At 44.2% G+C, this 22,530-nt stretch overlaps 1 protein-coding gene across 1 annotated transcript in view; it reads right to left on the bottom strand.

The window, feature by feature from the left end:
* NINJ1 (ninjurin 1) overlaps positions 1-14,475 on the bottom strand; it is a 54,434-nt gene extending 39,959 nt beyond the window's left edge. The window contains exon 1 of the mRNA XM_083156179.1: positions 14,179-14,475. Within this exon, the coding sequence (XP_083012305.1) occupies positions 14,179-14,250 (72 nt within the window). The 5' untranslated portion in view covers positions 14,251-14,475. The remainder of the gene's footprint in view (positions 1-14,178) is intronic.
* Positions 14,476-22,530: the final 8,055 nt, after the last annotated feature.

Here is a 22,530-nt window from a genome sequence, read left to right as displayed (position 1 = left end):
TTTTGTGCTGTTTGGCGAATTTCTGACTAAAACCGTGAATCACCCTATTCAATGACCAGATGGCGAATACATTTCAAGGTTTTTTTCGCCATGATTCACCGAGTAGCAATCGCTATCTTTTTATGGTGAAGTGGAAGGTGAACTTTTAAAATAAAGTGTTTTGTTTTTTACAATTGGTGTAAAAAAATCTGGAATTTTATTCTGAGGAGGGGCATGCTATTTTTATTCATGTGCTGTAAGCACATGAATATATATTTAATTTTTAAAAAAAAAAATATATATATTTTTTTTTACATAGACCAGCCAGCAGGGGGCCGGAGCCGAGCCGCTCATTAGATATTCATATATTCACTTCACCCGATCATTACATATGCATGATCGGGTGTAGTGAATATACCCGGTCCCCTGCTGGCACCCCCGGGGGGCAGCCTGTGCTGCCTGGCTCCCGGGGAGCACACCTCCCCCCCACAAACGTTCTGGGGCAGGCAGGGAGACTTCCATCTCCCTGCCTGTCACCGTCCTCAGGCTCCCTGCGGAATCCGCCGCAGGAGCTCAAATTCGCCAGTCAGGGGCAGCGAGCCCCTGACTCGTTGAATACCGGAGCCGGCGAGGCTCCGGAACGCAGCGAGTAGTGGCAAATGTGCAGCGAATCCTAAACAGGATTCGCTGCACGCCGCCAGTATTCACATTGAATACCGCCCTAAGTGTTGGGAAAAGACTGCTGTAAGATGATCTGAGAAATTTTGAGAATACCCAAAAGATGTTAAGATAAGGGAGAGCTGATGGGTCGAAATCATGTGAAAAAGGGCCATATGGCACTAGCTGATGGGCATCTTTAGTATCAGTATTCGGAACATTGGGCCTGACCCTTGGAGGGTTCCCTTAAATTATAAATATGGAGAATGCTTTTTTGGAAACTCATAAGCATTGCAAACAATACTGCAATAACTTCGGATGTACATTCATTTTAATAGCAAGGCTTTTACATAGACAGATTATCAACAAGGTGATCAGCTCTTTTAAAATTCTGGATAGGAAAAGGGCTAAACTTTCTTGATAGAAGGTAAGATATAACTTATGCATGAAATTCATAGTATGATACCATTATAGGCTGCCATTTGAAAATTCAATTGTAGTGAAATGTATTTGGCTTTCCACAGTTATATCTAGCATCATAGCAGCTGATTTATAGGATCCAATCTAATTAGGTGTTAGTTGTAAGTTGCTGTTTTCTCTGTAAATTTGAATTGAGAATTTTGCAATAAAATTAGCAACTGGCATTGAACCAGAGTAAAGTCACATTTTTCCATTTGCACCTCCCTGGGGATGAGAACTGGAATGAAAAATGTCGGACACAATTCTGAGTACATTTGACACCACCCTAAATGACTAATTAGGCAATTGGAAGATTCCAATGAGCTTAATTAGTTCAATAACTTAATTTATGGAAATTTAACTAGAGTATTTTTTTAAATAACTGCTTGATACATTTTTTTCCATTTTGTAAAAGTCACCTCATAGTACCCAAAAGCATCTTGTGTCCTATATTAAGTTTTTTCATATGAAAAGTAAACAAAAACTTTTGCTTATTATTTTTAACTTTTTTTAATGCACATTTAACCACATTTAAATACATAACTATTATCATAACCACTAACAGCCTTCTGTGTCATTTTTTTTTTTGGGGGGGGGGGGGGGTCTAGGAAGGTCCCCCCACTTTTTCATGCACCTCCGTAACATCACAGATGGCTGACAATTCGGATGTCCAGGTAGGCACAATTGGTTTACTTAGCAGGCAGTACAAGCTACATAAGCCCACCTAGATGTGTCTGCGCTGACACTGGGAAAACATATGAGTGTGCTCACCCTGTTGATATGTTAGTCACTGATGGTAACTGCAGCAAGTCCGTTGGTCTTGGTGTTATGGGACATGAAAAAAAAAAGTTGGGATATTCAAAGAATGTATTTCACATTGCATTAGTCATAATCTATAGTAGTTTAAAAAATGGGTTGGTAACAGTGTGTCATATGACATGCTACCATTTTGTTATATTTCAGTAATGGCTTCCAGGCAGACCTTGATTGTGACCACAGCTATTTATTGCTGTTTTCTGAAAACAAAGGTAAGAAACTTGGATTATTGCTGTATATAACAAAAGTTGAGGTCAGTGTTTTATGTGGTTTTAGGTTAGTGAAAGTTAAATTTGGCACATATTTAGGGGGTCGGTCCTATTAGGTGCTGGCCAACACTTACTGTTGTGACAAACCCAGAAGAATTGCATCCGAATGTGAAGGAAGTAACTTAGATATTTTTTGGGAATGCTCATGGGAAAGGTCCAAGGATGGATTAGGTGGGACAATAAAGAGAGCTGACAGGAAGGAAAGTAAGTCAAAAGTTGTATGGAGTTCTTTGAAACTGTACAAGAAATATCAGAGAAAATGAAAGTTTTCTTCTTATCAAAAAGGAAAACATTGATGTATGTGGTAATGAATGTCAGATCGGCGCTGGCGGCTGACGTCACATGACGTCAGCACATGCTCCATTTTCGGCGACCAGCGATGGAAATAAAAGTTATTTAGTTTACACTCTTATTTCCAAAGAGGAGTGAAATCATTCGATGGTCGGTGGCTATCAAATTATTTCTCTCCCATTGAAAGTAGTGAAAATTCTTCAAACCTGGAATGGGGGCAATACTAGTACTTGAACACTTGCTACAAGCAATATATTCCAAGCTTGTTAAATAAATCCCCCAAGAATAACAATGACCATTTAGGAACAACATGTCTCTCAGCCAGCAGATGTACAACAAAGTGTTGACGTAAATGTCACGGCTAAGAAAGATGACTTTGTTGTAGTAAAGTATGACAATGACAAATTTTATGGGACTGTCACTGATATAAATGAAAATGGAGAAGTATATCACTCTGTACCAGTTAATGCAAGAGGCCCTTTTTCATTTCTTGAATAATGTATTTGGTGGTTATGTCAGTGAGGATTTTGGGTTACGTCTGTTACCCATACATTCCATTAAATAACGTCAAGGTAATAAAAATTACTTTCCTCAAAATTGTACTAAAACAATCTGTGTGGTGTATACTTAATTGTACAAAAAGTATGGAATAAATATCTGTTGCAGTATCAGAGAAATCAAACAATTATTTCAGAAATGATCATGTCCTATGTCGGTTACATCCGTTACATTTTAATTAATTATTATTTACAGCAGACAACAATGGTGAGGCTTGTTCACACTAGGGGCCTTATTCAGATCTGAGCAGAAGTACAAATTTATTGGGAAAATGGGCAAAACCATGAGCACTGCAGGTGGAGCAGATGTAACATGTATAGAGAGAGTTAGATTTGTGTGTTATTTTGTTTCTGTGCAGGGTAAATGCTGGCTGCATTATTTTACACTGCAATTTAGATTTCAGTTTCAGCACACCCCACTCAAATTTAACTCTCTTTGCCCAGGTTACATCTGCTCCACCTGCAGTACACATGGTTTTGCCTATTTTCCCAAAAAAATTGTACTGAGCTCAGATCTGAATAAGGCCATAAGAGGGGAAATATAATACGGTGAGAGAATCAGAAAGTGAGAGATTTGGTAAGAAATCTCCAGGTTTTTTTTTTAAAGCGGCAATCATATACACTGCAAAACCAGCTTAATTTTGCAGTTTAAAAGTTTGCCGCTTTTTGCAGTGTATATGATTGCTGCTTTAAAAAAAAACCCCGCCGGGGAAGGCGGAGCCACGGCGGCGTGCACGTGAGGTGAGGAGAGTCTTCAGCTCCCCAGCGTCTCTCCCATATCCCTCGTCCCCCGACCGGCAACCCCCTCCTTTGGAGAATACTGACCGGTAGATCAGACCGGTAGATCAGAGAGAAGAGCCCGCGTCGTGTGAACTCAGAGGTGCAGATATTGAGAGGTGCCGGGAGTGCCCCCGTGGGTTTCTGTTCGTGGTGTGCCTGCGGAAGCCGGTGCAGTGGACGGGTGACGCAAGCCTGTGTGATAGACGTCAGATCCGGCTGACATCGCTGACTGTCGCGGACGGCGCCAGGATCGGCTGGCGGGAGCTGCTGCCGGGTGGACGCGCTGCGGTGTGCGTGACACCGGTGACTCCCCTGGTTGAGCGGGCGGCTGAAGCAGGGAACGCAGTGGTCGGCCCCTTGAGACACGGACGGGGACGATATTTTGCCCGATAACCCCAGCTGATGGTACCAGCCACCTTGTAACGCTCCCAGCACGTGGGTCCCTCAATTGGAGTACAAGCGACTGAGAGAGTGTCCCCAGGAGATGGCTGCAGAGAGCTTGGACTGAGTTTAAAAGGCACGTAACATCTCCCTCAGGAATAAGGTAGTAGAGGCTACGTGATATACAACATCGGTCAGTAGAACTGAAGCCTGCTGTGGGTAAGACTGCCTATTTGTGTGATACATATGACAGTATAAAACACTGTGCTGACAGCAGAATATATTGAGCAGTGGTTTTTTTGTTCAGTGCTGGACAATTCAGAGACACTGACACTGTGTTAAAGGCAGTAAATTAAATTAAATCCAATATACGTGGAAAGGGGGGAATAGTCCTAGTATAACACACCGCATTACCCAAAATGGGGAAAACAACAACTGCTGCAGCGCGGTTAGAAAAATACGCGCGAACCCAGAATACAAGTAATTCTATTCCCAATACCCCACAATCTACCCCTGTAAAAGCAGGTGGGTCTCAGACACAGAATGAAGTAACCTTACAGCAGGTGCTTGACGCAGTCAGTACATGTGAAACTCGCCTATCAGGCCAAATTGATAAACTACAATCAGATATCACCTTGTTGAGGGACGATGCTCAAAAAATAAGGGATCGAGTACTGGAAGTGGAGAATCGAATTTCTTGCTTAGAAGACAGTATGGTACCAATGCAAAAGCAGCTAAAAAGTACGTCTAGTAAAGTGTTCGAACTGCAGAACAAAGTCACTGACATGGAAGGCAGATTACGTAGGTGTAACCTGCGTGTTATTGGCCTAGAGGAGCGGGTGGAGGGAAAATCCCCTGAAAAATTTATGGAAGATTGGATACTGCAAGTGTTCGGGAAGGAGGCCCTCACACCATTCTTTGCAGTTGAGCGTGCCCACCGAGTACCCTCAAAGCCTCCCATCCCAGGTGGCCCGCCTCGTACCATGCTGTTAAAACTCTTGCATTTCCAAGATCGAGACAATCTGTTAAAAATGGCCAGATATAGTGAGAAAATGTGCTATAATGGACAGAGAATATCTTTCTTTCCAGACCTCCCATACGCAATTCAAAAGGAGAGATCGCGATTTAAGGAGGTGAAGAGCAGGCTTAGAGACTTGAACTTGAAATACTTCATGATCTACCCAGCTAAACTCCGAGTACTGCATAATGACGAGTCTAATTTTTTCCTTTCACCTGAGGATGCAGCAGACTGGCTGAATAAAACCCATCCGGGCCGTACTCAGCTGCTACCTAGCCGAGACCCAGCATTGTAAAAACTGGACAGTAGATATTATAATAATCTCCGAGGTTTATATATAAAAAAAAAAAAAAAAAAAAAAAAAAACTCCTTCTCAAATAATGGTATAGTGGGAGGGGGGGGGGAGCGGTGCGGGGGGGAGGGGGGAGGTTAAACACAGCGTACGGTATATTGGGGGCATAAAGTTGTAATTATAAATATTTGTTAAAAATACAAGGCCCTCAAGATTTGGCTGGGGAGCTGAGCATGCCTAAAAAAAGGGAAAAACCTTAGTGGCAGAGTGTAAGTGCCTTTAAAGGGTGTAAGTAAGTGTAGTATAGTGAGTAAGGGGGTTAAAAACAGGTATGCCTAAGGGGATAGGTTATACAGGGAGGGGGGTGGAAGGGGGGGTAAGTGTTTGTACTGTATGTGATGTAAAGTTTGTTATGTGTATCGCCTGCAAATATGGGATGAATAGAGAACGAATATCGGGGAGGATGTACTGTTGTAACAGAGTGGAGATGGGGGAGAAAACTGGCAATGGTTAGGGTGTTAACGTGGAACGTTAGGGGAATAAATGAAAAAATTAAGAGGGCACTTGTGCTGAAGCAATGTAAAACAATGGCAGCAGATATAATATGTCTACAAGAGACCCATTTATTTGGGGATAAAACTCTGGCGTTAAGAAGACCATGGATAGATAAATCATACCATTCCCAGTTCTCTCCAGCATCCAGGGGAGTATCGGTGATAATAAAGAAAAATATTGGATTTGAATGCATAACTAGTAAAATTGACCCCCAGGGGAGATATGTTTTCTTAGATGCAAATATTGAAATGTGTAGAATTTGTATACTTGCAATATATATACCCCCGCCATTTTGCTATGATATACTCAGGAAAGCAGTAGATTTTGCAGCTGAGAGACCCTCAGCACAAATTATATGTCTTGGGGACTACAATGCGGTTATTGATCCAGATATAGATAGATTACAGATGAAAATGGTAAAGGCAGTGAAAAATAAAGGATTGGCTGAATTTATTCAGCAGTTAGGATGGAGGGATGTTTGGAGAGAGAGACACCCTGGGGTTCGGCAATATTCCTGCTACTCTGTGCCACATGATTCCTTTTCAAGGATTGATATGATATTAGTTTCACCTGCATTGACCAATTATGTGGCACAGATAGAATACAACGCACGAGGTATATCAGACCACTCGCCAGTAACCATGCAATTAGATCTGAAGTTAGATAGGGGCTTTTCGTACTGGAGGTTCCATCCTAGTTGGCTGACTAGATTCAATAGTGGCGAATTAATGTTAGGGGAAGTGGAAGGGTATTTTGCACAAAATAATGCTACTGCTAGCAACACGATCGTATGGGAGACCTTTAAGGCCTTCTTGAGAGGGATCCTCATGAAGGAAATAGCTGTGGAAAAAAAAAAGATAGGGAAGTGGCCAATGCACTGGAGGTGGAGATGGTTAGGTCGGAAAATCAATATCTGAATGATAAGAGCGAGACCTCTAAAGTAATATGGTTAAAAGAACAGCAGAAATGGCTGGCACACCTTCAGGTAATGGCCACCTTCCGAATATTAAAAAGCTCTCACCAACTGTATTTAAATAGTGACAAGGCAGGTAAATACCTATCATACATTGCTAAAACAAACGCGCCCCCCACTATCATAACTAAGATTAACACAGATAGTGGCCTGATAGTAACCTCAACTCCAGAGATAGCAGAAGTATTTGTTAAACACTTTAAAGACGTTTATAGATCCAGATTGGATATAGAGACGGAAGAAATAGAAAATTTTTTAAGTCACCCTAGGCTTCCTTCCCTTCCAGAGGAGAGTAGACAGATGATGGAGGAATCCTTCACTGTTGAAGAAGTGGAAGAAGCCATTAGACTTATGCCACAGGGTAAGGCCTCAGGGGTGGATGGGTTACCGAGTGAGGTATATAAATTCTTGGGGAAGAATATGGCCAAACATATATGGAATTCATTTAGGGGGATGGAACAGGATGGGAAGCTATCTCAGTCAATGACGGAAGCAGTGATAAATGTTATTCCAAAAACAGGAAAAGACCCCTTAAAGGTAGATTCATACAGGCCAATATCCTTGATCTCTGCCGACGCGAAGATCTATGCGAAGATGATGGCAGTTAGATTGGGTAGGGTAATTCACCACTTGGTGCATCCGGATCAAACCGGTTTTATCTGTGGTAAATCGACTGCCATTAATCTCCGCAGGGTCTTCTCGTACTTGCAATGGGCAGGAGCTATGGATAAAAGTGTAGGAGTGGCGTCATTTGACGCTAATAAGGCGTTTGACTCAGTAGAGTGGCCCTTCTTACGACAGGTGTTGAACAGTTTTGGATTTGGACCCCGCTTTATTAAGAGAGTATTTTTGTTATACCAAGCACCGAAGGCACGGGTACTGATTAATGGATATGTGTCGGAAACCTTTAATCTATATAGGGGGACCAGGCAGGGGTGTCCGTTGTCACCACAATTATTTGCGCTGGCAATAGAACCCCTGGCCTGTAAATTAAGAAACATACTGGAGACCCGAGGAGGTCCAGCTGCTTATAACATCATTTCATTATACGCTGACGACCTATTGGTTGGGCTTTCCGAGTACCAAAGAGACCTAGATAAAGTGCTAGAAGTCATTCAAGCATATGGGAGATATTCTGGGCTAACAACTAACTTAAGTAAATCGCAGTTACTTATAACTGGAGGACAGGGAAATTCGTTAATCCCCCTGCCTCACCACCCACTAAGGGTGAACCAGTTTAAGTACCTGGGAGTTCTTGTCACAGTCGAAATGGGAGCATATGTGCGGAATAACCTCGACCCAATAGTTAGTGATATGAAAAAGAAGTTTAAAAGCTGGTCGAGGCTCCCTCTTGCTATAAGTGGTCGCATCAATCTGGTCAAGATGGTCATCTTGCCTAAGGTATTGTATGTACTTCAACAAGCCCCGATATTTATTAATGATGCTGTATTTAATAAAATGCAAGGAGTTATATCATCTTTTATATGGGCAAATAAAAAACCTAGGGTTAGGATGGCCATACTGACTAGATCGCGGGAAAAGGGGGGACTTTCGATGCCCAATTTTAAGTCTTACTATTATGCCTCACAATTAGCACAAATAAAAGGATGGATGAATGGGCAGGAACATCCCGCTGAATTGCTCAAAATTCTGGCAATAGTGGCTCCGAGGCATACGCCATTACAGGTGCTACTTACAAAAGCGAAAATTAAAATCCAAGTCCCCTTAATTGTACAGGCTAGGAAAGTATGGCAACGGGTCAGTAAGAATCAGAGAGTAGGTGATATTGATCCTGATACATTCTTGTTTTCCTTAAATGGTACTGAAATAATTAGAGATCAGCAAGTAGTACGAATATGGAACCAATATGGAATAATGTCCATTGGCCAAGTATACAGTAATAACTATATGAAGCCCTTCACGCAGATGCAGGATGAGTTTGGACTCCCAAAACAAATGTTTTTTAGATACTTACAAATGCGGAGCGCGCTCTCACTTCGAAATGGGCGGGAAGGCATTAATTTAAAGGACTCTACAGTTAAATTGTTGTTAAATAAGTTAGGAAAGGATAAAATAATTTCAAGATGTTATCAATTTTTGTTGGAGAATACACAAGATGAAAACCTCGCTGTACTCAGGGTTAAGTGGGAAACGGATATAATCGGGATTAATGAAGAAACATGGAGAATTGCACTTAACTCTATTGCAACTGCAACTAACTCCACTAGAGCCCAACAAATACAGTTCAATATTTTACACAGAACGTATATGACTCCTGAAAAAATTAGTAAATTTGCGCCCAACTATATTAACAAATGTCCCAAATGTGATGAATTGCAATGTGGCTTCTTTCATTTAATTTGGGAATGTCGAGTAGTACGGAAATACTGGCAAGAGATAGAGCAAATAATGGCACAAAGTGGTATTCCGGTGCAAAATGCCTCCCCCCTGGCATATATTTTGGGGGTGTGGCAAGACGATAAATTTACGTCTGCTAAAAAACAATTGGCCATAAATTTGTGTACAATGGCTAAAGTAATCATTGCACGCTCCTGGATGGCTAAGACAGGCCCTGAAACTAGAGCATGGATTAAATTGGTGAATCAAAATAGTGAACACGAGAGATATATAAGCGTCACACGTAAAACCACAAAAAAGTTTTTTGAAATATGGGAGGGTTGGTTTAGGACTAAATTTTATAAAAAACAATAATATGCCCAAAGGGGGCCCTACACAAGTAAACACTTAAAGGTTGGGAAAGAATAAAACACTAGTAATATAGATATATTAAAAAAAAAAAAAAAAAAGATAATAATAACAATATAATTTTCTTTTTTTCACATACGATAATGATGCACTAAATAAAAGGCACACAAAGCATTCACAATTAAAAGAGGTGGGGGGGGAGGGAATGGGAGGTAGGGTGGGGGAAGGGGGAGGGGAAATCCCACTATGTAAATTAGGAGCATGGTATATATAAATAGGAGGGGCTAAGGTAGGTCACCTTTTGACAAAACATGACTCATAGTTTTAGGGCATAAAATAAGATAGTCTGTCTTAGGCACTTTTATTAATGAATCAAATTGAATGAAATGAAATGGAACGTGAGAAGTGGAATTGCTGATAGGGGTTAGTAATGTGTTCTTAAAACTAAAGCTTGCAGTGGTTATAGATGAACTATAGCATAAACACTTATTCAATGAAGAGTATCAAAACAACATAAAGATAGGCTGGTGGTGAAGTAAGGAATATGAGTTGCCACCAAAAACAATGGTGACGAGTCTCCCCGATACGGATGTTCCCTTTTTTTATTAATTATTCCTCTTTTTTTTTTTTCTTTCTTCTCGGTATTGTTCTATTGTTTCGGATAATTGGTTACAAAGTATGCAATTAAAGTCCCAATCATGGAGGAAGGCAGGCTATGTGTATGTATACATGTTAGTTAGTATTGTTAAACGTTTGTTAGTATTGTGTAAGAGACAAGTAAATTGATGATAAAGTATGTAATAATGTATCGAAAATATTCAAACCTTTCCTTTTGATAATGAAAGGATTGATACTTGTCTGTTTTATGAATTGTAAAAGAGGGAAAAATTTAATAAAAATTATATGGAAAAAAAAAAAAAAAAAAACCCCGCCGATTTCTTATCAAATCTCTCACTTTATGATTCTCTTACCCGAATACATTTCACCCTTCATATTTGTATTCACCAGTGGTAGAAACAATTGTGGTAAAATGTTATTTTTTATATTTGAAGCAATCCAGATGTTTATCACATACATTGTACAGTATCTGAGAATTACATCCGTTAATTTGGAATTGCCCTATTTCATTCATTTAATACAGGCATGTCCAAACTGAGGCCCTTCAGCTGTTGTGAAACGACACATCCCAGCATACCTTTCCATAGTTTTAGCATTCCATAATAGAAAAACTGTGGCAAGGCATGATGGGATTTGTAGTTTCACAACAGCTGGAGGGCCATAGTTTGGACATGTTCTAGTGTTGACGCTTGATGTTGTTAATGATGCGCTCCCAGCATATCCGGACGAGGCAGGTCCTCCTTAACAACAGTAGCAGCACGGCCATCTCTCCCCCTCCGTCACTCTCCTCGGAGCCAGCACTGGCAAGTGTGTATGCACTTGCTGATGCCGGCACCCCCAGCTGGACCGCTGCCAATATTGGCATCGGCGACATTGCCTAGTATGTATTGGGCTTTAGCCTGCACGGGTGGGTTAAAAAATATATTATTCAAAATTAATCATTTAAAAACACGTCTGGAGTTTGTCAAAAAGGCATTAATATTGACTCAGCTGTAACGTGGAAAACGGTTTTCATCAGTTGGTCCAAAGATACAGCTTTTGCCAAGCGTTAAAAGCAGCTTGTGTGGTCCAAATCCAACACTACCCACACTTCAAACAATACCGCCCTGCTGATGCACAGCAGCTCCCACAGCATAATGACATTGCTTTTTATCAGCTTTGCCTGATAACATAGAAGAATGGCAGCTACGAAATACATGATATTGCAAAATCCTAATTAGGCTAATCGGTACTTATGTAGTATCTGGGCGTCCGATTTAGAAATCGGATCGGATCGCATCGCATGCGACCAAATCGTATGCGATGCGATGGTCAAGATTTTTCCATAGAATTCAATGGGAAAAAGGGGTCCTTTTCCTTTCCCCACTATCCAAGTGGGCATGGAGTTGGATATAAACCTGTGGCGAGCGTAGCGAGCCACCGAGCCCGAAGCGTGGCGAGCGTAGCGAGCCCCGCGAGGGGACACAGAATACTTTTTAAGAAATATGCGTCCCCTCGCTGCGCTCGCCACGCTATATAAAATCAACTCTATGCCCACTTGGATAGTGCGGAAATGAACAGGACCTTCTTAACATTGAATCCTATGCAAAATCGCATCGAATCGCATCGCATCTGATTGTATGCCTTAAGGTAAGGCATACAATCACAAAATCGGACGCCCAGATACTACATAAGTACCGGCTAATCATTTTTCTATAATCCCAAATACATGGAAAACCTAGAGGTGGACATACACTATGCGACTTCTGCCCTTGGAGAAGTAGCATACACTCCCCCTCCAGCCGCCCTAGACCCTCTTGAGTCTCAGGATCGGATGCAATGCATCACAAGCAGCCCTACTGCATGCGATGTTTTGCATGCAATGTTTCGCATGCGATCCCTGTTCCCTGCTGCCAGGAGGGGGGTCAGACACAGAGATCATACATGCAGCACGTATGATCTCCGGGTCTGATCCGATGTGCGGTCCCGTGTGCATTGGATCAGGACAGATCCCAGACACATCTCATTTGGGCCCGATCTGGGGCCAATCCGTAGGAATCGGGTGAAATCGGGCCCAAATTGCACAAGTGTGCGGAGGCCTTAAGACAGGGGTGGGGAACCTTTTGGGGTCCGCGGGCCGTTTACATTGAGGCATAATGCCTCGGGGGCTATTTAAAAAAATAAAAACAACTTTCAAATCGTCCTGCGGCAGCCGTCCCACGCTCCGGCGGCTGCCACAGGTTACAAATCGCTGGTCTGTGTGGTCCGACGGCTGTGCAGGGAGTGCAGGGGGAATCTCGCGAGAGGTCGGTAGCTCTCACGAGATTTCCCCTTTATGAGACTCGCTGTAATGTCATCGGGCGGGTGGGCGGGCCACAAAAACCGGCTCCGGGGGCCATATACAGCCCGCGGGCCGGAGGTTCCCCACCGCTGCCTTAAGACATAAAATGAACCCTTCAGTTTCTACATAATCTTATGGTTAAAAGGCATGAAAAATAGGCCCCACAATCATAAACATATTACAAAAGAATGTGCGGAATGTTATCTATACACAGTTGTTAGGGATGATATGGAAATATACTCATTTTTCTAACCACAATATTTTCCACTCCAGTCAGTAAGGGATAGAACAAGCACATGTTTTCTCCCCTCAGGATGAAAGCACGGCCATGACATATACTTGTGTGCTCAACTCAACTGATAACATTGTGAGACAGTTGACACAGCCCCGTCAGCACCACCCACAGTTCCCGTAAGCTAGAAACCAAGTGATGGGGTCAGATGACCTGGAATTTCCCTGGTCTCACAAATGGATAAAATGATGAAACCAAAGAACATACATATTTATGGATGAGTTCATAATAGCACAACATATTAAGAATACGCTTTGCAGTAGAAAATAAGGTACTTGTTTAGTTTCATGGCAGCAGATATCGCATGCGATTTTGTACCTGTTCATAACCCCACTATCCACTATGCACAGAGTTAATTTTATATAGCGCAGCGAGCCACCGAGCCCGAAGCGTGTTGAGTGTAGCGAGCCCAGCGGGGGACGCGGATTAATTTACATGTATTCCGTGGCGAGTGCAGCGAGCCCCGCAAGGGGATGCGGAATACATGTAAAGTAATCCGCGTACGCTCGCCATGCTTCGGGCTCGGTGGCTCGCTGCGCTCACCACACTATTTACAATCAACTCCATGCGTAGTGGATAGTGGGGATATAAACAGGTACAAAATCGCATTGAATCGCATCGCATGCGATATCTGCCGCCGTGAAACTAAACAAGTACCGAAAATGACAATACTACTAGATTATATATATACCCGCTATATTAAAAAACACTATGCCCTGGTGTTTAACCCTTAGAATCAGATAGGCAGAGTTTGGCAGGAGCAGCACTTCAGGGAAGGTCACCAGATGCAAAGACAGGTGTTTTCCACCTTTTGTCAAGCGAGAGAGAGTATTTATTTATTACAGTATATTCAGGCATTCCCTATGGCAACAGGCTGATCTCAGTATACAGTGTATAAACTCAGGCTGCATTACACAGAGCTGGGCAGTGATTTCCCACTGCCCAGACACCATTATACGGATTATATATAATACTCGGTCAGGAGCACAGAGTATGAGCCATCACTGCTGGGGAACCCGGGCTGCAGCCAGGTACTGGATGGGACCCGGGCAGCTGTGACGTGGCCGCTATCAGCCAGCAAAGGGTCCACTCCGGACTCCGCAGCAGACTCCTGCTGCCACTCTGACACCGCTGCTCTGCTATAAGAGCCCCCTGGTCTCTCCCCCTGCGAGGCCCGCCGCCCTCCTCCATCCAGAGCCCATTCCTCGCAATTACCTCCCCGTCCTGTAGGTGGGCTGTCTCATCCATTCGCCCGTTCAGCTCCATGTCGTCTGGGCGGGTTCCCATAGTCCCAGGCAGCGGCGGCACAGCATGCAGCGGGTTCTGGAGTAGGTTGCAGCTGTGGGATCTGGGCACCCGGCCGGTGCTGCTCTGTGCTGGGCAGTAGGATGTGCAGTAGGATGTCACTAGTGGCGGTGTTGCTGTTGCTGCTGCTGCTGGCGGTGGGTGAAGGGAGGAGAGGCAGCCTCCTCCCCCGGGCGGCGGATACTGGAAGTGAAAGTGCTCTGTTACTCATCTCCAGCACCAGGGTGTTATCCTCAGGCCAGGGCACCTGTGGTCACCTTGTTCCCAGTGCTGGTGGTGTGTGTGCTCATAGCCTGGGTCATAGCTATACTGTAGTAACAATGTGAGGAGGACACCTTGTTGACGTTGTGTTGGAAATCTATCATCTCATGTACTAAATCATGCTGCCTCAAGCCTATTTTGCAAACAGTTATGCAGAAACAGTTTATATATTCCCGCTATGTACTAACACTAATGCAGGAGAGTTCACAGAAATCTACCACAGAAGGCACATCAGCGCTGCAGACCGCAGTCCCCATTGTTATCGATGGGGACTCTGGTCAATCTCCTGGGGACTGTACCAGTCTCCGACCCCTCTCCCTCAGCCCGGTCAGTTCCCTAATCTGGGGTGTGGTATGACCTGGCGATAGTCAGGATTCCGAAGGTCATTAGACCGACGACGGAATCCCAACTGCTGGGCGAGCACTAAGAAGCCCCTTGTGGGCACGGTGGCTCGGTCTGCTCACCACAGGTTCTAGACTCCCTCTATGGGGGTTGTGGACTCCCACAAGGGAGAATAGCCCCTGTGAATCAGGATTACAACGTCGTTCTACTGACCATCAAAATCCCCATTGTCGGGAGACCATCCAGCACCCCTAATCTCTGGGCGGGATGCAGCAAGCATCACATATTTCATGTATCCCACCATTCATATCAGAGTTACGCCATATGCAAAAAGAAAATCACAATAGACAGCTCTTGTGGTAAGGAAAGAGAAGTCATTTGCAAGGATTCGGTATGAAATCCCGACAGTCAAAATCCCGACAGGGTCAAAATCCCGAATGGGTCAAAATACAGACAAGGACAAAATCCCGACATTTAAAATCCCGACAAGGACAAAATCCCGACATTTAAAATCCCGACAAGGTCAAAATACCGACATATAGAATGTTGACAGGTCGCAAGGTCGACATGGGTTTTTTCACAGTTTCTTTTTTACCCGAATGTCGACACGGTCGACATGGACACAGTTGAAAGTGAACCGCAGCCCCTCGCTTCGCTCGCAATGCTTCGGGCACAGTGCCTCGCTGCAATCGGCACACTATTTTATTCTCCCACCACGCCCTAGTGGATGGTAGGGCATGAAATACCGCCTGTCGGCACATGTCGGGTCCAATAACTCGTGACCTGTCGACACAAAGTCATGTTGACTGTTTCACCTGTACATTCTATATATCGGTATTTTCACCTTGTCGGGATTTTAAATGTTGGGATTTTGTCCTTGTCAGGATTTTAACCTTGTCGGGATTTTGTCCTTGTCGGGATTTTGACCGTCGGGATTTTGACTGAATCCCATTTGCAATCATGGCACTACTGGGTTTATGTGTCAGCTGAGGTGCACACCACGGGAGGTGCTGGGAGGGATCCGATAAGATTATATAGGGCCTCGCTATTCTATTGCATTCCGAGGCTTGGTGCAAAAGCGGTAGGTGGCCAAACCACTGTAACTGGCACTTTCTAAGGTCTAACCACAAGAGAAGGCTTTGCTGCATCTCGCCCACTGTGTGCATGCGCAGTCTCAGATTCCCAGGTATACAGTATCAAATATGTGAAAGATTCCTCAAATACCCCGAGGATGTAATTCACAGCGACAGCGGTTATTGTCGCCATTATCCCTGCGAGTTACAGTGAGTGCATTGCAGCACTTCCGATTATCGAATGACCTTAGGTTGACAGGGTCAAAAGGTCGACACAACGTGGAAGGTCAACAAGTTTTTCATGATTTTTTCCCCCAGGACAGGTGTTTTTTCATACTTAACTATCCACGTGAACATAGAGGGAGAATATAATAGTATACGGTGTCCATGTTGACAAAAATCGACATACACAACAAAAACGGTGAAAAACTCATGTTGACCTAAGCCATGTCGACCTTTTAATGTGTTGACCTATAGCCTGTCGACCAATAATGGTCAACCTATTGACTGTCGACCTTAAATGGGTCGACCCTAGGATACATACATATATACTAGTAAGCCCGCTCGAAGCAAAAGCTTCAAAAGATACTCTGCTACCTTGTGATTGCCTCTGTGTTTGTGCATGTGCAACAGAAAAGGAGATGTACTTTCACTCGTTGCCAACAGATGGCAGTGTTTTGGAGACAAACAAACAATAAATATATATATATATATATATATATATATATATATATATATATATATATATATATACAGGTTGAGTCTCCCTTATCCGAAATGCTCGGGACCATGAGCATTCCGGATAAGAGAATTTTCCGGTTTTTGGAATAATTTTTTTTTTAGTCTTACTTAGTCTTACTTACCTGCCCGATGGTCCCTCGGCGTTCATGGAGTCCTCCGGCGTCCATGGCAGGCCATTAGCATCCTCTCTGGCGTCTCCAGCGGTCCCAGGAGTGCTTTGCGCGAGTTCCCAGGCGCGCCGGTGACGTCACCAGCACTCGCGCAAAGCACTCCTGGGACCGCTGGAGACGCCGGAGAGGATGCTGAAGGCCTGCCATGGACGCCGGAGGACTTGGTAAGTATTAAAAGAGGGTTAGGGGGGGGGGGGGAACAATTTTTTTTTTTATTTTATTATTTAAAAAAAACACGGTTTTTGGAATAATTCGGATACGGGATGCCCGGATGCGGGATACCCGACCTGTATGTATATATATATATATATATATATATATATATATATATATATATATATATATATAGGATAGTTGTCTGTTTTGTTTATGATGATTTTGTTTTTTGACCTGCCTGCAAAGGAAATGATAAAGCAGCAGGGTGCTAAGAACGCACGGCCTGTTGCTTCATCTTGCCCCCATTCTATGACCAATTTTTCACTTCGACTGTAATTTCATACCCTCCAACATTTTTAGAGCAGAAATCGGTACACATACGGAAAGGGGGCGTGACCACGGATAAAAGGGGCGTGGTCACGCCCCCTTTCCGAATGTATACTGGCTGGGCATTTTTTCAGATATAGTACTTATGCAGGAGGGGGGGGGGGCAAGCCATGTTGGAGGGTATGCATACGATGTAATGAAGCGGATATGGGCCCTTATTCTGGTTGGTGCGGCCGGAGCCGCATATGCGGCTCCGACCGTGCAGGCGAATCCCCGCCTTCCATACGGATCGCCACGGCCGTCCGTACGCGGATATGTGGCGATCCGCATGAAATTGGACGGGGATACGCCTCCTCCATGGTGGGAGCAGCCCCTGCATTCGATGGTCGCCGAACATCGAATGCAGGGCCGCACGCTCCACCAGGTCCCGCAACACAAGACCACACGGACACTTGTCCGTGTGAAATCTTGTATGGGGGTGGGCAGCTGACATCCGGCGATGTCAGATGCCCGCCCCGTACCCACGCGTCACGGCCTCATTACCATGCATACGCCCCGCGTTTGCATGGGAACGCCCATGAAACGCGGGGCGTATGCATAGGGTAATGAGGATAAGTAGCCCCTCACGCCCCTCTACGCCCCCTGTGCGGCGTATAGAGAATCCTTGCGGCGAAATCGCCTGCACATGCGCAGAGTGACCTCTGCACATGCGCAGAAGATAAACATCGGCGGCCCGTACGCAAGCGGGAATATCCGCATCGATCAGAATAAGGGCCATGGTGAGAAGATTTAAAATATTATTAAATAAGTGCAGCCACCTTACTTGCAGTGTAGTGTGTCAGTGCTGGTTTCATTTGCTTCTGAGGCTCCAACAAGGATGATCCCCACACGCGCTGGCCACCTCACCCCACGCTGAGCAGCCACAGGCAGGAGGCAGCTTTGCGCCCAGATGGTGCTCACTGCGCATGCGGAGAGGGCTGAGACAGTCCTTTCCCCTGAGTATGCCGGGTCCGCATTGCCAGCGCGTGACGTCATCACGCTGGCATGGGACCCGCAATGCACTCTTGGGAACGGGTGCTGGGGCCAGCGGAGAGCGCCCCACCAGTGTCACACTGAGCGGAGAAGCCAGGAGGAGGACGGAGTCGGGACATGTTGGAGAGGGCACCAGTCGTGACTGACAGGAGCCGGGGGGAGCAGACAAATAATCGGTACATTCGGTACAATCTTTATTTGCCGGTACAGACCGTTAAAAAACGGTACTGTACCGGCAAATCCGGTACAGTTGGAGGGTATGTAATTTCTGTTAGACAAAGCTGCATCTACCTAGATATCTTGGGTTCGGCAGCTACGGTGTTAAGGTTTACAGCCTTTACTGAAGTGACATGATGGATTCTGGTGGTTCTCTATCTTGTTTCCAGAAGAAGAAGAGGAAGCGCTGTAAGAAGTAGATACAGGCCATGGTTAGCCCTCTGTAGTATTCCAGAAATAATCCTACTGAAGGACATCTACTGCAAAATGATCCACCCTTACTTGCACCATACAGGAACAAGTTGTACAGTATATAGGGAGGGAAAAATAGGCACACTTTGGTATATGGGATTAAGGATCCAATTTAGATTGGTCTGGTAAGCTGCAAACATCGTAGTTTACCAATCGGCTGAGATGCCGCCTGCCCAAACACTTGCCGCCATCGCCAGGTTCCCTCGGTAATATGCAAGGGGATGTGTAACGAGGACACATGTAATATGCGAGGGGATGTGTAACGAGGACATGCCTCAGCTGCAGGAGAAATCATTTGATGGTTGCCGACCATTGAATGATTTCTCCTGTCTTCGCAAATAGAAGTCAGTGGAAACTGACTTTTATTTGCATGCGCCTGGACGAAGATGAAGCGGGCGGCTGACGTCCTGTGACGATCCCCTGTGAACTGCTTAACAGCTTCCCGGGAGCAAGATCACATACCATACATCATATCTGGTCCTTTTGCAAACAATGTATCGTATGCGATCCCAGCAAGGCCTGCAGGATCCAATAAATCTATAGTGTAGGCCTTGCGATCTCTGATACAACGCGCATGGGACCGCAAATTGAAAGCAGAGCTGAAACATATTCAATTTGTCACTGTTTATCCGATTTATCGGGCCTATCATTCAGAATTCAGAAGTTAACATCTAAAAAATGTTTTTGATGGGACGATATGGTGTGCACACACGGGGCAATTTTGACTATACCGTCAAAATCGCATAGCAATCTAGTAAAAATCCCACATTGTTCAGCTGCATGCCATACTGATGCGTGGACCCACACGGTCGGTATCGCACGTAGAAATAGACCATGCAGCACAGTCTATTTTGAATGTATCGTAATATAATAATTAAATACATGGATGAGTAAAAGGTATGCATGTAATAATACTATATTCAGTATAAGCACATAAAATTGAACTGGGTAAATAAAATAGCCACCTATGCCTCCCAGTGAGGGACCAGTCTCTAAAGCTGGGGTAGCCAACCCTAGTCCTCGAGAGCTACCAACAGTGCATGTGTTGCAGGTCTCCTCACAGAATCACAAGTGAGCTAATTAGCTCCATCTGTGTATCTTTTAAAATGTGTCAGTGATTAATGAGTGCAGCTGTGCAGCAGCTAGGTTGCCTGGAAAATGTGAACTGTTGGTAGCTCTCACAGGCTAGGGTTGGCTAATGTAAACAAGCGTCCATTCCTATTATAACCCACGTTATTGTGTATCCAGTAACGGCACTGTCCGTGTTTATAAATACCCGTTCACCGTTAAAGGGATGCTGTCCTGAAATTGAATGCGCAGGTCCCCAGACTGTGCGGTGTGTATAGTTTGGTCCAGTCAATAATTGTAAAGCAACTTGGAGCTGTGGTGTGGATTACACATGGTAAAACAGTGTGGATTGGTCCGTTTACACTCCTTGGTTAAAGATTCCAAATAGGTAGGCAAGGTGGGTCCAGCTAACGCGTTTTACTGCAGAGGGGTTGCAGCTTTTTTAAAGGAGGACTTTTAAAACATGTGCAACCCCTATGGGTAAGGGAATAAATACTTCCCAAGATTCGTCAAGAACGAAGGAGGCAGAATTACATTATTTAACTAATTTAAAAACCCTATTATTTACCAGCTAATCATTAAAGCAACATCATTAAAACAACATTATTATATGTATCTACAGGTTACACCAATATAAATGAGTATGAGATTTTTTTTAGATAATGGGTATGATATCAGTCACCTCCTAGACTATAAAATAGATAGACACAGTGACAGAACTTGTGAGAGGTTGGCCCATGTGCAAAAATATAATTTGGGCCCCTATCCTCCACTCCATCCAACCTGTGCCGACGGGCGGTATTTCATGCCCTACCATCCACTAGGACGTGGTGGAAGTATAAAATAGTGTGCCCGAAGCATGGCGAGTGCAGCGAGTCATGTAAGGGGACACAGTGCACTTTGACGGTGTCCATGTCTACTATGTCAACATTTGGGACCAAATAAAGTGAAAAACTCATGTTGACCTTTTGACTTAGCCACGTCAACCTATTTCAGGTGTCGACCTAAGCCCTGTTTACCTTCAGTTTTCGACTCAATGCATGTAGACCTATATAGGGTCGAACCAATGCCCCATACCCAGCAGTGGGCCTCATAGTCCTCAGGGAATGCAATGCACCTGCTGCACCAATGGTAATTCAGCCTCTGGATAGACATACCCTCATATATACCTAAATAAAATGGTATATGATATCTATTTTGTTAATGTGTGCATGATTGCTTGTTTAGTGGTGTATATTTAGTGGACTTCATCAGTGAGGATTACAGCATACCCTCCCCTTACAAATCGGGTCCCCCGGGAAGGTGGCCAAATCTCCCTGATCACCGCCGCAGCCCCTGCTCCCCCCCCCCCCTCCCTGCGTTATAAAATCCTAAATTTCTCGGGTCCGTGGGGAGGGGGTGTGGCTAAAATTATGCGAATTGCGGCATTTCATATAATTTTAGCCCCTCCCCCAATCCCTGGACCCGCAAATTAACGCGACTGGGTGTCATGGGGGTGGGGCTTGGTGACATCAGGGCTTGGTAACGTAGCCCCGTCCCACCCCCTTTTCACTCCTCAGTCTCCGGGCTTCTTCTAGAGAAGAGTTATAAAAAGTAGGCAGGTATGGATTACAGTGTGTAGCACCAAATGGCTAGGTCACAAAGATGGAAGTACTGTATATCATGCAACGCTTTGAGACATACTGGGGACAATTCTAAACAATAAAACATGAAACATACATAAATTGGCAGCTGATAAAGAATAGTTTTTTCTACACAAAAACCGCAGTGTACCATGAGAGGATGTGGGCGGTGGGTAGCTACATAGTCTGACATAATGCACTGACCTCTTCTGAAAAAATGTAAAATTCTAAAAGATTGAGACAACTCAACTTTTGCATAGAGTTCTCATTGTGCTAAGACTATCTTTAGGGACTGAGATACAATTATTCATACATGGTGTATGAATGGTGAAATTGCAATGATTTGTGAAGAGCCAGACTGCACTGCATGTACATAAAGTCAATTTAGGAAGGTGTGTCCCCCCTCCACCCATCCCTTTTAAGATGTTTCATTATGGTACCATTTAAACTGTGCAGGCTTGTTGAATTGCAAGAGCCATCAAATCTTATCTTCTGCTCTTTGTTTGATCCCCCCCCCCAAACAAAAAAAAAAAAACATGAAAAAAGAACAATGAAAAGGCCGGAGCTAACGTCACACACCCTCCCTAAAAAAATGCTTGGGCGCGCCTGCGTTTTTCTGGCACACCGGTGGTTTGTTTGTTCACTACATGGCGTTGTGCATGTGCATTGCGGCCTGATGCATGCACGGTCAATCGCACTGCGCAAATTCACACCTCAGCGAACTGGGCTGAATCAGGCCCATTAAGGTGGGTTCTTGTGTTACAAAGGTGCTTCTCCTTTCCAAAGCTCCAAGCCTCCTGCAAGTGAAATGGCCTATGGTTTGGTATCTTAAATTCAGATATGACATTTTACAAATGATAATTCTTGCCATTCTCACAAAGCATTCAGCAAGTTATTTTTCAAATTGATCATAAATTTAAAAAAAATATATAACACTTAAAAAAAATGCACAATAGGCCACATTTCTGGTTAGAACTAACCAACGTTTACTACCTGTCCTAC

This window comes from Crinia signifera, chromosome 8 (assembly GCF_055691185.1).
Source record: "Crinia signifera chromosome 8, ASM5569118v1, whole genome shotgun sequence".
NCBI lineage: Eukaryota > Metazoa > Chordata > Amphibia > Anura > Myobatrachidae > Crinia > Crinia signifera.
Note: the sequence above shows the minus strand (reverse complement) of the source record. Positions and strands in the feature narration are given on the sequence as shown.